At 38.9% G+C, this 22440-nt stretch overlaps 1 protein-coding gene and 1 non-coding gene across 2 annotated transcripts in view; one reads left to right on the top strand and one right to left on the bottom strand.

Moving 5' to 3' along the window:
- Positions 1-22440, top strand: part of TSBP1 (testis expressed basic protein 1) — an 88433-nt gene that overhangs the window by 18505 nt on the left and 47488 nt on the right. The window contains exons 9-24 of the mRNA XM_047860350.1: positions 3310-3330; positions 7029-7067; positions 7632-7652; positions 9817-9837; positions 10564-10584; positions 11197-11217; positions 12100-12120; positions 14751-14771; positions 15288-15308; positions 18734-18754; positions 19619-19633; positions 20270-20293; positions 20752-20775; positions 21076-21102; positions 21561-21581; positions 22029-22117. Coding sequence (XP_047716306.1) covers positions 3310-3330; positions 7029-7067; positions 7632-7652; positions 9817-9837; positions 10564-10584; positions 11197-11217; positions 12100-12120; positions 14751-14771; positions 15288-15308; positions 18734-18754; positions 19619-19633; positions 20270-20293; positions 20752-20775; positions 21076-21102; positions 21561-21581; positions 22029-22117 — 428 coding nt within the window. The remainder of the gene's footprint in view (positions 1-3309; positions 3331-7028; positions 7068-7631; positions 7653-9816; positions 9838-10563; positions 10585-11196; positions 11218-12099; positions 12121-14750; positions 14772-15287; positions 15309-18733; positions 18755-19618; positions 19634-20269; positions 20294-20751; positions 20776-21075; positions 21103-21560; positions 21582-22028; positions 22118-22440) is intronic.
- LOC125166874 (U6 spliceosomal RNA) lies at positions 12793-12901 on the bottom strand. Its single transcript, XR_007152583.1, has one exon. It is a non-coding gene; the product is annotated as a U6 spliceosomal RNA (small nuclear RNA).

Raw genomic sequence — 22440 nt, 5'->3', positions numbered from 1 at the left:
AGAAAATTAATTTTTCAATTTAAAGTTATCTTCCTGAAATAAAAAGTCTCAAGAAATTTAGGATATTATGCATATATGAAAAAATTTTACTTCAATTTTTAAAACATAATTCAAAATGCAAAAAATGTGAATTAATCTGAATCTCAAAATTATTTTGCTAGTCTACTACTGTGGCATAACTGCATCCCATGAATGAGGCTGTTTTATTACATATATATGTAATATGTATAAATATATACATATTACATATATATGTCACATATATATACACACACACATATATATAGTATGGGATCAAAAAATAGACACTGTTCAGAGGGCTGCAAGAGACACAATATTTTATTTTATTTTAATTACTTTTTAAAAGTTTATTTATTTTGAGAGACAGAGACAGAGCGCTAGTGGGGTAGGGGAAGAAAGAGCAGGAGACACAGAATCCGAAGCAGGCTCCAAGCAGTGTGATGGGATTTTAGACAGTAAGGAAGAAAATCAAATTAGGAGTTATACTAATCATTATGATAATATACTTCTTAAGATGAGAATTATCCTCTGATGGTAAATAAGGTAAATAAATATGTGATACATATTGGGTTTAATCTCAGAGGAAGGGAGTAATTAGTTATTATAAATAGTATTTAGCTGAAAGATGCATGGGGCCATTCATCCCTGAAGTTCAATATGCTGTGTGGTTCTACAGGATGAATGAGGCCCTCCTGAGATGTACCTATACAGGCATACATAGATAAGGACTGCAATTCGAAACAATAATATAAAAATATGTACAGAGTTTATGTGCCAAGCTGTATCCTAAGCATAACAATCCTATGAAGTAGATATTATTATACATTTTGTATTTAAAATGAATAATCTTAGGCACAAAAACGTCAAGTAACTTGTGCAAGGTCACACAGCTATAAGGTAGAGGAACTAGGATTCAAATCCAAGTATTTTAGCATCTGATCTCCCACTGTACTTCATGAAAACTAATCAGGACCCCCTTTCTGTTAAATCAATTAATCCAGACTCCTGTGGATTTTTGTTATTATTCTTCAGTGTCGACTCCAGAAATGGTATTTAAGTCTCTTTCTATTTCTCAGTTCAGGAAAGAGAAATGTGAGTAAGCAGGAGGTCAAAATAAAGGAGTATATAAGGCAGCTAATGAAGCTTTAACCAAGACCTAGGTCTTCTGAGTTCCCTTAAGAGTTTCAATCTTCACACAGGCTGAAAAGAAAGAATAAATGGCCTCCCTGCTCATCACCAGTCCTACAAGTCTTTCTGGGCCTCCATCACAGCACCAAAACACAGTACCCTTACACTATCCATGACTAAATCACACCGCAGGTGGCATAGAGGATTTGGTAATTCCTGGAGATGGCAGTGTGAGAGCTTCTCTCTGAAGCTTCTCTTCAAAGGGTATTAATTCTGACGCCTTTAAGCAGAAGACATCAGGAATTTATCTGTGTATCCATTTAGCAGTTTACTAGGGAACCGAGCACGTCCTGATTGCTTCTCTGCCATGAAACCTTGGTATCTGGAGGCTTTTTTCCTGTCTTCTCTCTCCCTAGGCAGGCCCTAAATTTAGAATGTGAGCCCCATGGAGCACCTGCGTGGCTCAGTCAGTTAAGCCTCTGACTTTGACTCCGGTCATGATCTCACGGTTTGTGAGTTCCATCCCCGTGTCAGGCTCTGTGCTGACAGCTAGGAGCTTGGAGCCTGCTTCGGATTCTGTGTCTCCCTCTCTCTCTACTCCTCCCCCACTTGTGCTCTGTCTCTCAAAAATATATAAATGTAAAAAAAAATTTAGAATGTCAGCCCTTTTGCTTTCCCATTATCCTAGATTTTATCAGCTGAGGCTGAAAGACCCAGGAATAATAAGACTACAGTTTGTGGATTTAGACTAATTGAATCATTAAAAGTTGAGCTGAACAGAAGAGCATTGTTAAACCCTGTTGTTTTAGAGATTATTAAATAAGGTCCCCAAAAGATGATGGAAATGATCAAAGATCATACTTTAAATTGGAGCAATTTAACCTCCAACGTAAGGCAAATAAGGCAAATGCTTCCTTCTTTCATTCTTTTTTTTCATCCTTCCTTCAATGAATATAGTGGGGTTCATTCAATAGTAGTCTATATTTCTGTACTGTCATAATTTTTATTAAAAGTTACACAAATCTTCCCTATTATTTAGATCACTTTATAAGAGGAACACTCTAGAGATTAATAAAAAGAACAGAAAAAAATTGGGAGAGTCAATATGCAGGAAAGAAGTTAATTTACTTCATAAAGGAATATTCCAAAAGGAACAGAAAGAGAAAACTGTGTGAGGTACAGAGGAAAGTGCACTGAACAAAAGTCAGAAAAATTGGAGACTAAAACTGCATATAATTTTTATTTAAAAAAAAATTTCTGATGTTTATTTTTGAGAGAGAGACACACAGAGTGTGAGGGGGGGGCGGGGGGGGCGGGCAGAGAGAGAGGGAGACACAGAATCTGAAGCAGGCTCCAGGCTCTGAGCTGTCAGCCCAGAGCCTGACACGGGGCTCAATCCCACGAACCATGAGATCATGACCTGAGCCAAAGTCGGACACTTAACTGAATGAGCCACCCAGGCACCCCATAAATGACTGCATATAATTTTTAGCACACTCGGCCACAGACCTTCTCTTCTCTCAGCCTCAGTTTTCTTTTTTTATAAAATTAGAAATTTTTTTTTTAGAGTGAGAGAGCACATGCAAGTGGGGGCAGGAGAGGGCAGGAAGGGTGTGGGGGATGAGAGAGAGAGAGAGAGAGAGAGAGAGAGAGAATCACAAGTAGGCTCCATGCTCAGCACAGAGCCTGATGCAATCTCCAGGCTGGATCTCTTGACCCTGAGATCATGACCTGACCTGAAATCATGTGTCAGATGCTTAACTGGCTGAGCCACCCAGAAGCCCCAAATTGGAACCTTTCTAACATTGCCTTTCTTTGGTTCTTGAAGCTATTACATTATGGAGAGGAGATTTTCCAAACTGAGAAAAGAAAGAATGAGGGAGAAATGGAAAATAGGGGAAAGAAAAGATGCTGAATGAAATCAGAATATTGAAAATATAGTAAACCTGGATTCTCTCCTGACCACTTTTACTCCTGGAATAGTGTCCAAGGGGGAAGAAGGTTCAAGACCTGCAAGTGTGGTAATAATCCATGTGCCTATGGGGGAATGAAGGGTCTAAGGTGTCCTGAGGGTATAATTTCCAGAAAGACTCCTGGGAAATGGGTGGATTATTTAAACCATTAACTCTACTGATCTGAATATTTGTTATTATTCTTTAGCTTTGGTGCAAGGATCCATGAGTAAGTTTTTCTTTTCCTTTCAAAATCTGGTATTGTAGGGCTCCCACACTAGGCAGAGGATGTCTCCCTGTCTTATTTGTTCCCTGCTATGTCAGAGTGGCAGGGCTTGAAGCTCATCATTCTCTGCCTTCTCCTTCATTAGGTGTCTTACCTACATCAGGCGTACCTGTCTCCCCTTCTTGTCTTGAAGCAAATTCCTCCACTTATGTCCAGTTATGGGACCTCATCTCCCAGCCCGACCTTCTCTTCAGCAGTCACAGCTTCTCCCTTCTATATCTTTGTATTTTCCTCTTCCAGTAACTCCCTCTCCTTAAAGTATAGAGCAGGTTTGGTTTTCTTCCACCCCAAACAGATCCTCCCTTGACTCTGTGTCCCTCTCTAACTACAAGCCCCCCAGGCCCACAAAGAAGGAAATTATGCTGTTCACTTTGGGTGTGGGCTTGGGAATAAGTTACTGTTTCACCTCTACTATTGAAAAAATGCATTATTTCTCCATGAATTGAGAGTGGTACAATAAGACTTTTAAAAAAACACTTTAAAAATAAGCCTGCTTACTTATTAATGTATTATAAATAAACAGAGAGACCGTTACATAAGGCAGGTTCTGGAGCCAGGCCGCCTGGAATTGCATTCCAGCTCCCTATTTACTGGTTCTTTGAACACAGGCAAGTTATTTAATCTTTCATTAAGCTTTTAAATTCAACAACCAATTGAAAAACTAACAGAACAGAACACAGATGTGAGTAAAAATAGAAGACATGATGGGGCGCCTGGGTGGGGCAGTCGGTTAAGCGTCCGACTTCAGCCAGGTCACGATCTCGCGGTCCGGGAGTTCGAGCCCCGCGTCAGGCTCTGGGCTGATGGCTCAGAGCCTGGAGCCTGTTTCCGATTCTGTGTGTCCCTCTCTCTCTGCCCCTCCCCCGTTCATGCTCTGTCTCTCTCTGTCCCAAAAATAAATAAACGTTGAAAAAAAAAATAGAAGACATGAATACAGAAGGAAGAAAACTCAAGATAATGCTTAAATCAGTCTCCTGGAACTGATTTCCACTTATTGCCAAACTGAGATGAACACATTTTCTAAACAAATGAAGAGTGAGAGAGGAATGAGGTACAGAAAAGTAAGGCAATCAGAGAAGATCACACACACACACACACACACACAAATTCAGAAGCAAGAAACAATCCTGGCTGGACAGATTTTTTTCTTCTAAGTTTATGTGCTTCTGATAAAATTTTTCATATTGAATGTTTACTTTTGGTCATACTTACAGCAAGTAAAACTGTTTCTTGTTCAAAGATAATAATATCATGATTTTCTCCAAAAAGTATCACAACTTCCAGGTGCTTCACAACCTGAACAGGTTTGTCAATCACAGGTTTGAATTAAATGTGACCCGACCGGGGCGCCTGGGTGGCGCAGTGGGTTAAGCGTCCGACTTCAGCCAGGTCACGATCTCGCGGTCCGTGGGTTCGAGCCCCGCGTCAGGCTCTGGGCTGATGGCTCAGAGCCTGGAGCCTGTTTCCGATTCTGTGTCTCCCTCTCTCTCTGCCCCTCCCCCGTTCATGCTCTGTCTCTCTCTGTCCCAAAAATAAATAAACGTTGAAAAAAAAATTAAAAAAAAAAAAAATAAATGTGACCCGACCAATACCTGTGATTAAACTAATGGAAAAAAAGGGATTCATTTGGTCTATCTCAGCTCAGCCACAGCCTGTGGTGACACTGATCTCACACCACACTGTTGTGGAAGCACGTAGGGTGCGCACTTAAATCACTTCCTTTTTCAAAGTAAAGCTCCCAAACTGGCAATCCATTGGTCCAATGCCACCTGTATATTGGCTGACCAATAAAACATTATTTTAAATCTTGCATTTGAATGCTTCTAGATAGGGTATGCACTTTTCAAATGACCAACTTCTTTATTACCCTGTATAGCTGACAGATTCACAATTCAGGAGACTTGCTGAGGCAACAGAGCATACGAACCCCCACAAGGACAACCAGTATTTCCATTTAGTATGGAAATTTTGGTACTCTGTAGAACTAATTCTGATATTTTCATTCAGAAGATTATCCACAGAAGTGAGGTCCTTAATCTAAAATTATATAATACTTAGTATTTTGTCAGGATACTCAAATCTTATAATTAAGTTTTTTTTATCTGCTTCTTCACTCTGAAAGTAAGTGAAACCTTTCACTGTTGTGCCTGTTTTCAACCAGGCAAGGCCACAAACTCACAGTTCAAAACTTCTTGAAAATATATGATATACATTCCACCTCTGCTTATGCCTTTGCCTGTGGCAGGTATCAGTAGGTAAGCGTACTTCTCTTTCGTGCTCAGCCTACATACAATCTAAAATTCTCACCTCGAGTGTTGCTACGAATTGATCAGACTTAGTACATTAACTCAAATATATTTGCCATTTCTGATATGGATTAATATCCTTAAATATTAAATATATGGGAGCTGTCTTTTATAAATTATCTCTGTTTAGCAGTGGGAATGGCTGTATGCTACCTTAGTCTACATTACATAGAAAAGGTTGTATCTCTTCCCAAGTGCTGAGATCTTATCATTTCTGTGAAAAGCTATTAGTTTCTTCCAAACATAATAACAAACAAAATTGAGTCATAAATATACAAGTAAGAACTATATTTAATTATTTCAAGAGAAATAAATTACATTTTTCAACTCACTAAAAGCTTTCTAAGTGTAATTTTTTAAAAATAATACTTTAGCATTTAAAGAATGCTCAACAAAGAGAAATAAAAGTACATAAAGAAAAGATCTGAATAGGTAAAAGAAGAAAGTGTGGGAAGGAAAGCAATAGGAAGGTAGAATTTCAGTGAAAATCTCCAGAACAGGAAAATGGAAGACCAAAATAGGTTCTAAAAGTCCAAATCATAGTTTCACACATACAGAAAACCTTTGAAATTCCATGGGAAAATTAGCTCATCTCATAAACAAACTTGTTTCAGTAAAGAGGCTTTCAACATCTTCAAATAAGATTGGTTACTCTCAAGGCAGAAGCAATGGTTCTCAACTGATGTCAAATCTCACTGCAATGTCAGCTTGCGTAACTAAGGTACTGAGGTAACTAAGGAATACCAAAGTATATTTTTTTAAGAGTTAAATCACACAGATTAACAAATAAACAAAGAACACAGAGAAATACTCATGAAAATGCCCTGTCACCAGCATTCAAAACTTTCCAAATGACGGTAGGGAAAAATAGAGAAAGTAGAAAGTAAACTAAAGCTTAATGCCTTAAACACAGTGAAACTTTCTACTTTGCAGAAGAGTTTCATTCCTTTGTAGTCCCTGAATATTTCTTTCATAACAATTTTGATAGAACTTTTCAGCTTTACTATCCATTATTACTCTTGATTTTTCACTGCAGCCATTTGATGTAAGAAAGGAGATATAATTTTCATTTTAAAGATTAGAAAAGTAATGTTCCAAAGGTTTAGTGACTTACCTAGTCATAGAGCTACAGAATAGTAAAGCTGAGACTCTAATCTTGGATCTTTAACCTCAAGACTATTTGTACCTCACATGTGGGGAGGAGGGAATAGGACTGCCTACATTTCATACTCTCTGAAAGTCTAAATCTAGATAAGATTATATTTGTCTTTTTTTTTTTTTTTGCTTAAACAACAAACATTTATGTCTCATAGTTCTTCGCAATTTTCATTACAGGTAATACAAAAGCCTTCAAAGCAACTTCAGAACCTTTATGTAAGTTTCTCCTATTTCTCAACTCAGTTCTTTTTGATCTTCTACAAAGTGCCTACTATTGGGGGAGTTGGGTGGGGGCTAAGGAGGCACCAAAAAAAGGAAGAGGAAAGGAGAACAACCTAACAACCTACTATTTAACTGTTCTCCTTTGCCTTTACCAGTATGAGGAACTTGAGGCTGATTTCAGGACCCCCCTAAGTAACTGATGATTTTCTTATTTAGCAAAGTGGAAACTCTGCTAATAAAATTAATTAATAAGTGAAAGGAAAAATCCTGTGATTAGATGAAGCTGTTTGTCAAAAACAAATAGTTCTAGAAATATCTGACAACAGAAAGATAGCAAAAATTGAAAACAAGAAAAATAACTGCAGGAAATATGATCTTATGGGTCTCCTGGGGGGGGGGGGGAGGGGAGGGGGGGTGGGGAGGAAAAATACTGACTGACCTTCTTACAGCTTTTCATGTAAATGTAATATATAGTAAATGCTTGACCTGAATCTCCCTGAAATGTACATCCTTCATGCATGCACTCTCCAGACTTACCTTTTTGTGTTTGTGTTTTAGCAGGCAGTGCAGGACCCATAAGTAAGTTTATTTTCTGTGCTTTAATTCCCATGTGCTTTGCTTTACTACACTGTTAGAATATGTAATATGTAAGACACTCTTATTCATGGATGTTTTTATTTCCTCCTGCAAAAATTGCCAATTCTTTTGTCCTTCTTTATTTCCTATTCTGTTTTTAAAGTTTATTAAATAAATAATGTGAGGGTTTATTAAATAAATAAAGTTTATTAAATAAATAATGTGAGAGAGATAGAGAAGGAGAGACAGAATCCCAAGCAGGCTCTGCACTGTCAGCACAGAGCCCAATGAGGGGCTCAAACTCACAAAACATGAGATCATGACCTGAGCCTAAGTCAAACACTTAACTGACTGAGCCACCTAGGCGCCCCAATGCTTCCTATTCTTATTCTAATAAGCTGGGAGCTTCCGTCAGGAAGTATTATCACTTTTAGTTTTCTCAAAATCTTGAGATTCAATAGCAAAGAGAAAAGTGTTAACAACAAAAGTGTTAGAAAGGTAGGAAGGTCCCTTGCTAAAAATCCCAGTCACACCAAAAGGAAGGGAGCAGTGAGTCCCAGCTCACTGAGTGAGGATCCCTAGGCTGCTGTGGATGGTGGTGTGGAATGTATATGCCCTGCTATTAGGCCCTGATGTTAAAGAATCAGTCTGGAAGAAGTGTCCAGATTGCATCTTAAAGGACATTACACCAAACATCTCTGGCAGAAGCACTGGTAGAGGACAAAGAATGAGGGATGGGTGAGAAGCAGTTGATTTAGAAAAGAAAAAAAATGATAAATGGACACAGTGATATATAAATGCTCTGACCTTTTACCCATCTGTTAATGGCCTTGCCGCTTAAAGCGGGTCCAAGGATCTGCATCAGCATCACCTTGAAGTTTGTTAGAAATGCAGAATCTCCACCTAATGCCTACCAAATCAGAATCTGCATTTTAACAAGATCCCCAGATGGTTTAGAACCATTACTTTGCAGAGTTTCAATCCTCTGTATGTAGAAAACAAATGTAAAGTTGAGTGTTCTTGATCTAAGTTTAACCAGCTCCTCCATTCCTTCAGATTCTCCACAGGAAGAGTAGCCTTAATGCCAGTGACAAGAAATATGAAACTCACCAAGGTTTCGTTCATTTCTTAACATATTTCTGTCCATCGCCTCTAAGGACATTCAGACCTTGAGCTCCTGGGTCAGAGCCAACACTAAAGGAAGAGGAAGAATGATTTGAGGGTTAGAGCTCAAGGCAAATCACACTCTGTGTCTACACCTCCTGGAGCATTTATACACATGAAACATGATTTAAAAAAATCAAAAGTCGGGGCGCCTGGGTGGCGCAGTCAGTTAAGCGTCCGACTTCAGCCAGGTCACGATCTCGCGGTCCCGGAGTTCGAGCCCCGCTTCAGGATCTGGGCTGATGGCTCAGAGCCTGGAGCCTGTTTCCGATTCTGTGTCTCCCTCTCTCTGCCCCTCCCCCGTTCATGCTCTGTCTCTCTCTGTCCCAAAAATAAATAAACGTTGAAAAAAAAAATTAAAAAATCAAAAGTCAATCAAGAGTAAACACTGAGCAAGTGTCACTAAGGCACATGTAGCCCAAGAGATACAGAGAGGTGTCTGTGCAAATGTGTTTGTAAAGGAGAAGGCTGTTATTGCTAAGCATGTGGGTCTAGTTAGTGCCTCAATCCCTTTACCCACTAACTTCACCTACAAAAGTCTTGAACCTACCCAAGAGTTTCTATTCCCTCTTATGCTAAGATATTGCAGGCCAAGTTACTCTGATGACTAAGGCAGTCAAAGGTCACCCACAGGAGACTGAAATACCCACTGTCTCCTTCAGAAGATGAGGCTATAGATTCTGGCTACCCGAGTTCAAATTAGACCAGTGGAAAGAAAGGCAATTATCTATGGAATCTACTGAGTTACAAACAGTGACCCATCAAGACAGGAACCTTGACCACTGCATCCCTCCAGCTCCACCCATCAGATCCCAGTAGTTATGAGGGTCCTCCAAGGTGGGGAATGAAGAATAAAGCTTATTTGCTCCTCTGGTGAAGTAGAAATATTGTTCCTTGTGTCTGTTTTTTATAATGTTTTCCCCAAAATAATTTCAACTCAAACTAAATTTTCTATGCCAAAGAACCATACTAATTAGTCTGTCTTGCTTTTCCCATATTTTAGCTGGAGCCATTGGACCCATAAGTGAGTTCCTTTTCTGTTTCCTAATTCTGACACTCTTTGGTCTTCTGTGAGGTATGGGACCTCTCCTCACCCAAGCTCTTTCCATTTCTAGGCCTTCCCACCCATGCTTCTTGAGTACATCTGAATTACTGACACCTCTAATGCCCAAACCTTCAGGGGGGGAAAAAAAACCAGCCTGAACTGACACTAAGTTTAAGACAAAGGAAAACTAAATCATTCATATTTAAAATAACGCCCCAGAAAAAACATTCTCTCAACTATGATAAAAATGATTAAAACAATTATTGTGGACTTTTGCTAAACTGAAGGTAATGCTACAAGAAGAGCAAGTGGTTCTAGAAGGCGAAAGAATAAGCACGATAAAGACCAAAGAGGAGGGTGATGAAAAATGGCCAAAAGACATCCTACCTACCCCTGGGAGTGGCAATCCTTTGAGACAGCTGAGTGTTGGGAGGGCAAAGAAGGAAAGAGAGGAGAGATGAAAGTGAAGGAGACTAACAACCTTCAGCCCAGGTTCTATACGTTTCCCTCTGCCATTTAAGATGAACACTGAATGACTTGATCTGGTGGGAGGGGTATGGGGCTCCTTTGCTAAAATTACCTACCTATCTGCAGTAATAATTCTCCCTCTGAGTTGCTTCATGGGTTCTTTAAAAAAGAATATTGGTGGCATGAGCATTCTAATAATGTCAAACCACACTGATTTTCCTCTTCTTTGTATTTTAGTGCAATTCACAGCACCAATTCGTAAGTATCGAATTTGTTTCTCCACTCTGGTTCCTTTCACTTCTTACCCTCAAGGTCTTAAGTATTGACCTACCCTGTTTTCTTGATACCATGTTTCTCAACTTCCCTAGCATTCCTATTACACAGATTTCAAAGACGCTATGCATGAAATAGACAGACTGCAAAGCCCACGGGCTAACATAAGAAAAGAGAAAAGGACCCTCTTAATAGCAGCCATAATGCCCTGGCAGTAGGGAAGGTTCACTTTTCAAGTAACAGTAAGCCCCTAATGAAATGGGAAAGAGAGAGAGAGAGAGAGAGAGAGAGACAGAGAGAGAGAGAGAGAGAGGAAATTTTTTAAAGGAGACATTATAAATTAGTATGGAATGAGTCTATCCCAATCCTCTAAAGGTTTCAAACATCACTGAAAACAAGGCTGGTGGAGGAGGTGGTCTATTCCTATAAGTCCCTTATATTGTACAACAGGGAGCTTATTCAAAGATTGCCAGGCAAACAACCCCAGATGTTCCTAGGGTTTCTACTTATGACACTCCCTCTAGAGTAAGTTTTGGGGAATGGCTATTTCCTTCACAGTGATGAAGCATACTGATTTTCTCCCTCTCTGTTTCTCAGCTGGCGGTACAGGACCTATCAGTAAGTTTACTGTCTGATTCTTCACTGTAAAGAATTTTAATTTCCTGCAATATCTTAGGGACCTTTCCTTGAATCCCATGTTGGGATTTCAGGGGTTTGTGGGTCCACATTTTCTTGGCCTTTTTTGTTTTCTTCTACCTAGCATTTCCATTAAGTCATTAATAATCATGTGAATGTACACTCCACCACTAAACACAAACTGTGAAGTGGAGGATGAACGCTGAAAGGTTTCCAGTGGCTTATCAACATCAGCAAGGGATTTTTTTTTTAATTTTTTTTTTCAACGTTTATTTATTTTTGGGACAGAGAGAGACAGAGCATGAACGGGGGGAGGGGCAGAGAGAGAGGGAGACACAGAATCGGAAACAGGCTCCAGGCTCCGAGCCATCAGCCCAGAGCCCGACGCGGGGCTCGAACTCACGGACCGCAAGATCGTGACCTGGCTGAAGTCGGACGCTTAACCGACTGCGCCACCCAGGCGCCCCAGCAAGGGATTTTTAAAAACAGAGTGAAATGAAAAGAAGTGAAATAATAGGAGAGAGGAAGAAAATTAAGTTTAAACAGAGAAGAATTTTTCCAACCATCTACAGGGGTTTAATTGGGCCAAAGTGGGGTCCCCTACTTAGTACCTTTGCTACTTACCCTCTCAGTGGATGCATTAGGTAAAGAGGCCCTTATATATATTAGATTGTCTTAGCATATTAGCAAAAAAACAAACAAAAAAAACCACCTCAACTTCCCTACTACCCCACTGCAGCTGAGCCCAAATTTAGTGGTACAGATTCTTACCAGGAAAAGCATATAAATGAGAACTATGGCCTCCAGAGCCCAAGAGCACCTACTAACTTATTCTCTCTTTTCTTTTATTTATTTATTTTTTAGAGCTGTCTCAAAAAACCATTGGTAAGTCACCTAAACCTCAATTACAATGCCTTTTGGTCCTTTACAATGTTTAGAATGTCAGTCAGTTTCTATTTCAATGACTTGTGCTCACAAACCCCAGGATCAAGTGTTTCCACTGTCTCATTATCCCACTCAGAATTCCCAGAGGTCAGATTCAACCAGGTTCTTCAATAGAAAGATATTAACTATGAAGCTGAAATACAATATCAAAAAATAACCCCCTAGGAATGGTCTTTTCTAAGTTATATAATCTAGCTTTACTACCAACCTGTAATAAAGATTTATAACACAGTACCTAAACTTCTTGCTTTTCCTGCAAATAATTTGTTACTAGACTATGTTCAAAATAATGCAAATCTTAAGTTTTTTTTATTTCTAATTTCTCTGAAAAGTTCTCTCCAGGACACATGGGTTTACTGTCACCAACTTTTAGCAACTTTACCCTATTGCATTTTTCCATAGAAACATTATAAATAGCAGGTTCCAAGATATAGTCGTTCATAATTACATATTTTTAAACTAAAAGCAAATAGTTATATCTTCACACACTGGATTACAGTATTCCTAATAAAAATTAGGAATTTTTGAAATTAGAAAAGTAAAGAAATATGATTTGAGGTTCCCCACATTCACCTGACAGAATGAATATAAGTCCTGTATAGGTACCTGGTCATTCTTTGCATGATTCCTTCAGGAATTTGTGAGTCATCCTTGCACAGGGGCCATGCTAATCTTCTCTGTATCACTCCAATTTTTGTATATGTGCTGCTGAAGTGAGCACTCTGTGATTCCTGTAATGGCTTACAGTTTTTCTACCCCTCACATGCATTATTTTGTTGGGCCTACCAACATTTCAATGGTGGTAGGTAAAGCAGATATTATACCCATCTTTAGAGATGGAAAAATTGTTTCCCATAAAAATTTGTTTACTCCCAAATAAGGGGAGGAGGACAATTAATAATGAAGTTAGGACTGAAGTTGTGCTGACTCTTAGTTGAGTTGTTTCCACTACTATTTTGAGTGCTCTAATAGGTTATTAGCAAGAGAAACCATGAACTTCTAATATTAGAAACCAGGGACACAAAGACTTATGGGGAGAGGAAGTGAGAGAAAATGCAACAAAAGTAACACACAGACAATGAAGATGTTAAAAAGACAAAAATCAAAAGAAATTTGAAAAGAACAAAAGTAGGAAGAATACTGGAAGAAGAAAGATTAAGTGAGTTGAAGGCAAGAGAAGAGTAAATATAAATAAAGAAAAGGAAACCTACAAGGACTCACAAACTAAAAAAATAAGCAAGAAAATATAGGAAAACTGAAGAAACAAATAAAATTTGAAATGATTTTCTCTCCAAAGATTTTAGTGGCTTATACCAAAGGCAGGTGTCTTAGGAGTTTTATTCCAGGATCAAGGGCAAATTTTTTATAGATACAGTCAAAGCCAACAAATTATTTTTGCAAAATAACCTAAATTTCTAGCTTGTCTACAACTCATAGCCCGGGACATCCATAACTGGTAAGACACCTTCTAGCTTTTTCACACAGAAAAAAATATATCAAAATTAAAGGTTTAGGGGTTTATGGGTCAGAACTGAGATATTTCCCATCATGAATGCCATGAAGCTATGGAGGAGAAAGACAATGAAACACCCACTGGGAAGACGGGTGGTCTATTTAGAAAAAATATTTAATCCTGCAATAAACCATGCAGACTCACAAGATGATCCCAGTCCTCACCTGGCACCAGGCTACTCAGCAGAACTTAAGGCAGGAAGCACAGCTTGCCACCAAGGCAGCATCAGCCATCTCTCTTTTGTGGCAGTAGTCCTCGAAGCTGTCTATGCAGGGGTCTACAGAGCCACCCAGCAACTATTCTCTTTGGCTGTCCATAGCTATGTACAGGAGCTGCCCTGACTTAGAAGCCCCGGGAGCTAAAATATCCTGTAAAAACTCCACATATATAAACTGCAGGGATCCTACAAGGAACATGCCCAAATACATGGTCACTACACTCAGGGAAGCCCAAAGATATGGCCTTCTAACAGGTATTTATAGTTCTCCCAGTTCACAAGCAGTTTACCAACCAAGGATCATTCTTAAAGAAAAGGAATGTTACAAGTAAGACAGTAGGTGTAATCAGAGCTGGAAAATCAACCGAAGGCCAAATTCTCATTAAAAAGTGAAGGTGTTGTTGACCCTTTCTTTGCCCAGAGACACTCAAGCTAATCGAAGCGATAGTCAATAAGCTGAAAGCTATCCACCTTCACACCACCTACCCTAGAGCATATTAGTTGGTCAGAAATATTTTAGTACAAGTACGGTGCAGTCCACTTAAAAAGTAGTATCTTCTGTTACTGACAAGAAAGAAAAGTGTAAAGTTTCAAACTTTAATGTCTTGAACCTCTCCTAGGTTGACAAGGATTCTAGAGAGACCCTCATCTCAGGCAATATAGGCTAAATATCTCTTTTGTTGTATAGTTATCATAACCGGTTTAGTTCTCCCTAATGTTCTAATTCTGTTATCACTTCCTCTCCCTTACTCCACCTTCCAAAGCCCCATCCCTAGAATAAAATTAAAAATTTATTCTTCAAACACCCATACTAATATGTCAATTTGGATCTCTTTTTAGTGCAAACTCCAGGACCTATTGGTAAGTTGCCTATTTACATATAACAATTCATATATATCACTCAAATTAATAATAGCATAACATTTTTCTAGTAATGATTATAGTAGCTTGTCTATAATCATCAGAAGAATATTCCAAAGCAAAGGTGCAATAGAGAGAATCTGGGGGAGGATATAAGAAATGAGAAAGAAGACAAAAGAAGGATAGCCAAGAGAGTGAAAAAAAGTGACATGAGAGAAAAAAGATGGGGAAAAGCAGAAGGAAAGGAATACAATAAAGATTTTACTTCAAACACCTGTAGTAGTCAAGGGCAAGAATGAAGTGGTTCTCCTTCCAACTAAAACAGGGTTACAAGTCTCCTAGAATAAGATCTGATTTTTATGGAGAGGATATAGTCCAATAAAAATATTTAATCCTGAAGACTGAGATTTAGTAATTCTGGGACATTATTTAACTGTCCCCTTTGGAAAACATCAATAGTATGTGTGGTTATCATGTTCAACAACCACAGTAATTTATGTTTGTTTCTATTTTTAGTGCAATATACTGGGCCCAATGGTAAGTCCCTTATCTATCTTTTTCCTCTGGTGTACTCTGATCTTCTACAGTGTATAGAGGGCCTATCTCCAGTCCCAAATGTAACCATTACCATAAGGATAGTGTGTTTTTAGGCATGTTTCCATGCATCCCAGTTTCCACTTGATGAGAATTCTCCAGGGTTACTTTTTTAAAGAAAAAAGTAAGAACATTTCCCCAGTAATGGTCAGAATGGCTTCCATAACAATACAGGATTTTCTAAAGTAAGAGAAAGAATAAGGGTAGCTTTCCATTTCTGAAGTGCTTTGTAGTTCATAAAGGGCCTATCAAACACAACAGAGATAATATAAAGAAAATGAAAAAAAGAAAGCAAATTTTAAAAACAAATGTAAAAGACGGAAAAAACAAATTTTTTTTATATATGAAATTTATTGACAAATTGGTTTCCATACAACACCCAGTGCTCATCCCAAAAGGTGCCCTCCTCAATACCCATCACCCACCTTCTCCTCCCTCCCACCCCCCATCAACCCTCAGTTTGTTCTCAGTTTTTAACAGTCTCTTATGCTTTGGCTCTCTCCCACTCTAACCTCTTTTTTTTTTTTCCTTCCCCTCCCCCATGGGTTCCTGTTAAGTTTCTCAGGATCCACATAAGAGTGAAACCATATGGTATCTGTCTTTCTCTGTATGGCTTATTTCACTTAGCATCACACTCTCCAGTTCCATCCACGTTGCTACAAAAGGCCATATTTCATTTTTTCTCATTGCCACGTAGTATTCCATTGTGTATATAAACCACAATTTCTTTATCCATTCATCAGTTGATGGGCATTTAGGCTCTTTCCATAATTTGGCTATTGTTGAGAGTGCTGCTATGAACATTGGGGTACAAGTGGCCCTATGCATCAGTACTCCTGTATCCCTTGGATAAATTCCTAGCAGTGCTATTGCTGGGTCATAGGGTAGGTCTATTTTTAATTTTCTGAGGAACCTCCACACTGCTTTCCAGAGCAGCTGCACCAATTTGCATTCCCACCAACAGTGCAAGAGGGTTCCCGTTTCTCCACATCCTCTCCGGCATCTATAGTCTCCTGATTTGTTCATTTTGGCCACTCTGACTCGCGTGAGGTGATACCTGAGTGTGGTTTTGATTTGTATTTCCCTGATAAGGAGCGACACTGAACATCTTTTCATGTGCCTGTTGGCCATCCGATGTCTTCCTTAGAGAAGTGTCTATTCATGTTTTCTGCCCATTTCTTCACTGGGTTATTTGTTTTTTGGGTGTGGAGTTTGGTGAGCTCTTTATAGATTTTGGATACTAGCCCTTTGTCCGATATGTCATTTGCGAATATCTTTTCCCATTCCGTTGGTTGCCTTTTAGTTTTGTTGGTTGTTTCCTTTGCTGTGCAGAAGCTTTTTATCTTCATAAGGTCCCAGTAATTCACTTTTGCTTTTAATTCCCTTGCCTTTGGGGATGTGTCGAGTAAGAGATTGCTACGGCTGAGGTCAGAGAGGTCTTTTCCTGCTTTCTCCTCTAAGGTTTTGATGGTTTCCTGTCTCACATTTAGATCCTTTATCCATTTTGAATTTATTTTTGTGAATGGTGTGAGAAAGTGGTCTAGTTTCAACCTTCTGCATGTTGCTGTCCAGTTCGGACAAAACAAATTTAAATAAACTGAGGTCTGATCAGGTTTCCTCCTCGTTTCCTAGGAAAGGTGTACCAGGGAATACTACTGAGGATCCAACGTACCCTGAGTTCTCCAACTTTCTCTCTCAATGCCATTTTCCTCATGTCCTATCCTGTCCACTTGCCCCAAATACCCAACACACACACACACACACACACACACACACACACACACACACACACACAGCTTCAGGAAACAGGATATGACAGGAGGTGGGCTGCCAACTACAGGAACTGGCAGATGCGTCAGGTATTCACAAACCATAAGTGAAAGACAGTGAAAGGTAAACTCATATTGTGACTAGCTAGGGCAAAAACAGTGTCAAATTCTAAAATATCAAAACAAACTTTGGTTCACTGGGAATTCTGAGTCTGGAAATTAAGTGATAACATTCCAGAGTGTAAGCTGAACAAGAACATTATCAGAAGGCAAGTCAGATGTACTCAAACATTCCTTCAACTAGGTGAGCTCTTGTATCAGAAACTGAGCTGAGGCCTGGAGACAAAGTCATGAATAAAAAAGAGAAAGATTTGGCTGATCTCTTGCGACATGGAGTTTACAGTCCTATAAGACACTTTAAGGAAAGGAACTCAAAACATGGAGAGGGCAGGCAGTCTCCCACACAACCACATTATGACCACTAAAACTGGATGCTGCCTGCTCTAACCACTGGTTCTAAATACCTTCCTGTTACAAATGAACATAACCCATCAACTATTATCCTAAATCAGGGTTTCCTTTCTCAGTACTCTTAATTATCACCAAGACTTACAGCCTTAGAAGTTCTCAAAGGGGCGCCTGGGTGGCTCAGTCAGTTAAGAGTCTGACTTGGGCTCAGGTCATGATTTCACAGTCTGTGAGTTCAAGCCCCGTGTCAGGCTCTATGCTGTCAGTTTGGAGCCTGGAGCCTGCTTCGGATTCTGTATCTCCCTTTCTCTCTGCCCTTCCCCATTCATGCTCTGTCTCTCTCTGTCTCGCAAAAAATGAATAAATGTTAAAAAAATTTTTTTTAAAGTTCTCATAATTCTTATAAGGGAGAAACCATAAGCCAGCTCACCTCAGAGGACCTCACTGAGGCTAAAGGAAGGGTTTCATCTGGCCCAAAGTCCCCAAATAACTACCATGTGCCTGAGAATCTATATGGGTACATGGATTCCCTTTCCCTTTTCTTTCCTGCATAATTCCCTCTCCCCTATGTATAAACACTTAAAACAAAGAGTAATATATAAATGAAAATTATACTTCTACATTTATTCATTCCTAGCTTTCCCTTAAATTACAGGTCATTTGGAGAAAATGAAAAATGCACTGATTATTTTTTTTAATGAACAAAAATGAGTGCTTCAGATGGGAGTAGTAAAAAAAGAAAGGAGTGGGAAGAAAACTTTTCAGATCAACTAAACAGTTAGGTAGGAAAAAGAGATAAATGAAAATGAAAATGACAAAAGTGCACAGAAGTACAAATTTAAGACATTATGAACCCCTAGAAAGTTCAAGCATTTACCACCCCAGAAAGGAATGGAATGGAAGGAGCAAAGCCACTCTCCTGCCCCAGACCAGCAGAAGGAAGCCTGAGGATGCAAAGCACAGAGGTGGGAGCTTAGGTCCAGACATCACAATGAGCTAACAGGCAGGTTTTACAGCTCCCTGCATCCTCTCTACAGTTACCCTTTTTAAGCCCATCATAGGAGAACTGAGTTCACTTAGTTCTACACACACTAATTTCTCTCTTTTCTTTCCCTTCCATTTTTCCACCAGTGGAAACTTCAGAAATGACCAGTAAGTTCCATACCTGCTCCTATATAATAGTTTCCTTTGGCTTCCTACAGGGTCTGCAATCCTTTACTTCTGTATCGTAGGTAAAGACTTTCAGGTTTCTCCATCATTTGCTTATTCCACTACCTAGCTGCACCCCCACCCAAGGAATGAATGAAGGGGAATACAGGGGCGCCTGGGTGGCTCAGTCGGTTAAGCATCCGACTTCGGCTCAGGTCATGATCTCGCGGTTCATGAGTTCAAGCCCCGCGTCAGACTCCGTGCTGATGGCTCAGAGCCTGGATCCTGTTTCAGATTCTGTGTCTTCCTCTCTCTCTGACCCTCCCCCGTTCATGCTCTGTCTCTCTCTGCCTCAAAAATAAATAAACGTTAAAAAAAAATTTAAAAAAAAGAAGGGGAATACAAACCCCACTTAATAATCCAAACTACTGTGAATAATATATATATGTATAAATAAAAAAATCGGATGAAAATATCTGAAGTTTATTATGACTTGTCAACAAAGGAGGGAGGACATTTGTACGAGTGTGTGGATATGTGAAAGTTTACACAGGATAGCAGAAATAGGGAGAAGAAAAGTAAAAACAGCAGTTTAAATTACCAGTCCCCTGTAGGATTTTAAGCAGTTACCAGTCACTGCAAAGGGGAAGAGAAAAATCATCTCCCTTTCCTGAAGCCTCTCAGACTAAGCAGGAGGCAGAATCCCACAAGGCATGATGGCAGCTGTGTTCCCCAGCACTGTGCACTGCAATACCTATAAGGGTTTGATGCTCCTTCCGTGAGCATTTCTGATATTCCCTCTCAGAAAACTAGCAGAAAACTAATTTCAGCAGCCTTTCCTCACTAACTTCTCTCTTTGTTTTTCAGCTACAGAATCCTCTTGTAAGTCTCCTTTCATGATGGAACTCAATTACCTCCAGCAGTGTCTAACAGACCTACCTGAACAAAAATGTGTCCATCCACATTGGGATCGCAATAGTTTAAAGCTCCTATTTCCTTGACCCCTATTTTTCCATTACTCAGAATTCCACTAGGTTATTAATAAGTTTCTAAAATGTTCACTGAGTCACATAACAATTAAAGAACAGAGAAAAAAGTTTCTCCATGGCTCTAAAGACTGTCAGGGACCCTCTCTATATAGAAGGAGAAAAAAATGAACAGGGAAAACAAAGATACAGATAATATTTCTGTTTACCAGCTGGGTCACCTATTCAAGCAGTTAGTAAGTTGTATATTTGTTTCTTTGCTGTGCACTTATCAAAGTCCAGTGATATATATTAAAACTTGAGTTCAAGTATAGGAACTTTAAACTCATTTTCTTAGCTTTTGCTTCTCCATTAACCAGAATTCCACCAGCTGATTTTAAGTTTTCTGGAAAGTTCAGATACGCCTGATCAGAAAACCTTTTCAAGCAGTTACATCACTAGAAAAATTACCAATTTCTACATCACTAGAAAAAAATGAATAGGACAGTAAATGAGGAGGGTGCAATAAGAAATCTTTCTGCTTATTTTTCAGTGGAATCAACTCCTCACACAAACAGTAAGTCTTGTGTTTTCATTTAATTCTGTCACAGGGTTCAATTGGTTTCTAGTGAGGTCCAAGACCTCTTTATCTGGACATGATGGTATGCGAAGGGCTTGAGGTAACTCTTGGCCCCTTGCTTCTCTCATTGTCAAAGTCCCTCTGGGTTATTAATGATGTACTAGAAAGTTCTAACACTACTGATGTATATAAATATAAAGAGGAAAGAAAAAAAGTTTTGCTTCGTTATAAAGACCATCAACGAGAGGCGACCTACAGAAAAGGAAAAAATGATGTAAGAAGAACAGTTTTTCATTTGGAAATGAAAATTTTATGATTTACATACAAAATAAAGATCAGAGGGGAACATTTCCCAGAAGTTAAAAATGACATGTTATAAGGGACTTGACAAATTGAAAAACTGAATGAGGAAAAAAAGAAAAGGAGATAACAATTTTCTCTGTTCTGTTTTCCAGAGGGAGCAGTTCCACCTGCCCTCAGTAAGTCTTTCCATGTTTCCTCCACTATGGGGTCCTATAACTTCTTTCTCTGACAATGTTGGCATTTCTAGACATGGGTACATACTTCCTAAACTACTTGCCTTCCCGTCGCCAAATCCCATGGTTATTAATGCTTTTTGGAAAGTTCAAATCCTGCGGATTTATATTAAAAGTAAATGAAGACCAAAGGGTACATTGTCCCTATTGTTATCATGACCTAGTGAACAAGAACTCTCTACACAGAGAGGAAAAAAACAGTGAGAGAGAAAAGGCTTGTAAAGATACTTCTCTGTCTTTCAGCTGGTCCACCACCTTCAGTGCACAGTGGTAAGTTCAGTCTGTTCTTTTACTGTTTTCTGTTGTTGTTGTTGTTCTTTATGAGGCCTATGAACCTGTAATTACCCTACTCATTTCTCATCCCTGTGCAGCCACCTGAGACTCATAGTTCTCATCTTCCTTTGCTTTCTGCTTATCCTGTGAAGTAAACTTACATTTACTTAATATCAAGCATATGTTTACTTTGCATCTCCTCAGTGATAAGAACTACATAGGTGCTTTAACTACTACATAATATCCCATTCAATCCTTGGGGTAAATCAATTGATCTCTTTGTAATGGCTAAGAAACTGAAGCCACATACTTGCCTAAGAACACGCTCACTGAACAACAGTTTGAACCAAGAGCTGTGTGACTACCAAACTTCTTCACCACACAAATATGCTTCCCTAGAAAGATACTTGTTCCTTTCAAACAATTATTCACTGATATCTAATTTGTTTTTTAAGGTTTGCCCTTGGCACCAATAAGTAAGTATTATATTTGTTTCTCTACTATAGTTCTCTGTGCGGTCTTCTTCAAAGTCTAAGGAACTTTGTTCTGTTAAAGTGATTTGAGTTTCTCACTGCTCTTGCATTCTGGGTAATAAGCTATTACCCAGCTTCCCCCTATAGTATAGATAATTTAAGAAAATACTGATTAAAAGAAAAGGAGTAAAGTAGCATTGGTTGACAACAACAAAAACCTGAAAAATATTAAAAACCCTGAAAAAAAATAGCAGAGGTAGGCAAAACGTTTGAGACAGGAAGTCCAAAAGGATGTTTAAATGGAGAGAGATTTTTGAGTGTTCCCTCAAAGTATGCTTTCTCGTATGTCTACCCAAGTCCTCCCCTCAGAGACACCAGTGGAATATATTAGATAATACTATGTTTTCTCTATTTAAGAAAAATTAATGGATTTTTTTTGCTTTTTTTTAGTGATTTCACAAAGAACCTCAAGTAAGTTCTTTACTTCTCAGCCTGTCAAATATGAGACCTTTTCTGAGCACAGATATTATATTTTTAAAGTGCACCAAGGATTGAGATTCATGTTTCCATACTTTTTGCTTTCATATTACCCACAGGCCTCCCAATTAGAACTGCAAGACAATCTTTTTGATTCATAACTGTAGGAGTTCCCATTACTTCAGTTATTAACTCAACTTCCCAGGAAACCGATACCAACAGTGACTCAATATTTAAACCAGATCAAGTACTGACAACAAGGTGGTATTTAACATAGAAGTCGCCTTTAACACTATGTCCTACATTCTATAATTCAAATCTGGTCCTCATATCTATGTTACAAATGATTTTCATATAATACCAATATCCCTTGGGGTTCCTCAGA

This window comes from Prionailurus viverrinus, chromosome B2 (genome assembly GCF_022837055.1).
Source record: "Prionailurus viverrinus isolate Anna chromosome B2, UM_Priviv_1.0, whole genome shotgun sequence".
In the NCBI taxonomy this organism is placed as follows: Eukaryota; Metazoa; Chordata; class Mammalia; order Carnivora; family Felidae; genus Prionailurus; species Prionailurus viverrinus.
Note: the sequence above shows the minus strand (reverse complement) of the source record. Positions and strands in the feature narration are given on the sequence as shown.